The 1,844-nt window shown below is 39.4% G+C and overlaps 1 protein-coding gene across 1 annotated transcript in view; it reads left to right on the top strand.

Annotated features, from left to right (window-relative positions):
• LOC103521835 (dynein heavy chain, cytoplasmic-like) overlaps positions 1 to 1,839 on the top strand; it is a gene marked incomplete at its 3' end in the record, with an annotated part of 14,603 nt that extends 12,764 nt beyond the window's left edge. Inside the window, exon 2 of the mRNA XM_026832329.1 lies at positions 950 to 1,839. Within this exon, the coding sequence (XP_026688130.1) occupies positions 950 to 1,839 (890 nt within the window). The remainder of the gene's footprint in view (positions 1 to 949) is intronic.
• Between the last annotated feature and the right edge of the window lie 5 nt (positions 1,840 to 1,844).

Below are 1,844 nucleotides of genomic sequence, written 5' to 3'. Positions count from 1 at the left end.
TCATGTCTCTTATTTCATTTAATTTTTAAACGTCGGATCATATTCATAAATCCATGTGAAAAAACATGTGTAAAAAAATAATTTTCATGAATAATGAGTCCAATAACTTTTTTGTGAAATTAAAATAACCTCAGAAGAGTAGTTTTTGGGCCTGTAAAAAGTAAATACCTACTTCATGTTTTACCTAGAAATGCCTACAATTTATACATAGGTTGACAATTCGTCATGTTTGTGTATTTTACATGACTAATGATTGTCTTTACATTATGGACATTCGTATTCATGAAACATCAACAAAACCAGTAAAAATGTTTGCTTTCATCGGAATGTGAAGAAGAACGATCGTGTGTAACTTAAGTAAGGCAAATACAGTGTTCTCTGCACCCAGGGCACTAGTGCAAATTATACATTTTGAAATTTGGGAAATGTCCGGGTTTTCGATGGAATGTCCGGGTTTTTGGAACCAAATGTCCTACTTTTTAAAAATTTGATCTGGAGACCCTAGTCAGGAGGGTATATTTTTCTGGTTACAGTCACTATTGTCTGGTTTAAATAATGATTTAAAGAGATCCTGCTTCTACTTGTATGTATGTCGGTTGCTGATTATTTTCAGCACTCGAAGTATCATATAGGAAATGTTTTACTTATTATCATTTGAAAAAGTGACTGTGGAATCGGGATTAAGATGGCATGAACTAAGCGTTGCTCGCTAATGCTCTTGCTTTGCATGAAATACAAGCACATAGTATAAACTCTTTGAAAACCAGAGGCAAATCTCCGGACGGACCTAATAGACGTCACTTGGAAGTCCATGTTGTCACCTCTGATCTCCTGTTAACATAATGGGACTTTTCAGTCTTAGTCGACTGTATAAATTAAGTATTCATAATTAAATGAAAGTTTTATGAGTATGCCCAGCTCATAGCACAGGCCACGGCTATCAAGACAGATCTAGATAATGTACAAGCCAAGGTAGAGAGATCCATGGCGCTACTCAAATCCCTCGGTATAGAGAGAGAGCGGTGGGAAGCTACCAGTGAGACATTCCGCTCTCAGATGGCCACTATCATAGGAGATGTACTCTTATCCTCGGCCTATCTCGCCTATGCTGGCTACTTTGATCAGCATTATCGTCAGAGTCTATTCTCTACCTGGAACTCTCATCTGATTGCTGCAGGAATTCAGTTCCGCCCTGAGATAGCATTGACTGAATATCTCTCCAGTCCTGATGAACGACTCCGCTGGCAAGGCAATGCCCTTCCATCTGATCATCTCTGTACAGAGAATGCCATCATGTTACGTCGGTTCAATAGATATCCTCTCATTATAGATCCATCGGGTCAAGCCACAGAGTTTATCCTCAAGGAGTTTGAGTCAAGGAAAATCACCAAGACGAGTTTCCTGGATGATGCATTCCGTAAGAACTTGGAATCTGCACTGAGGTTTGGTAATCCTCTGCTTGTACAAGATGTCGAGAACTATGATACTATACTGAATCCAGTACTCAATAGAGAGTTACGTAGGACAGGGGGACGTGTACTGATTACATTGGGAGATCAGGATATTGATATCTCTCCTACATTTGTCATCTTCCTATCTACACGAGATCCTACAGTGGAGTTCCCACCTGATATCTGTTCCCGTGTTACATTTGTAAACTTTACAGTGACCAGGTCTAGTTTACAATCACAATGTCTGAACCGAGTACTCAAGGCAGAACGTCCTGACATTGATACTAAACGATCTGATCTACTCAAACTACAAGGAGAGTTCCATCTGAGACTCAGACATCTGGAGAAATCACTGCTTGGTGCTCTCAATGAATCCAAAGGTAAACTATTGGA

This window comes from Diaphorina citri, unplaced genomic scaffold, assembly GCF_000475195.1.
Source record: "Diaphorina citri unplaced genomic scaffold, Diaci psyllid genome assembly version 1.1 scaffold6067, whole genome shotgun sequence".
Classification (NCBI taxonomy): Eukaryota; Metazoa; Arthropoda; class Insecta; order Hemiptera; family Psyllidae; genus Diaphorina; species Diaphorina citri.
This window is presented reverse-complemented; position numbering and strand designations above follow the sequence as displayed.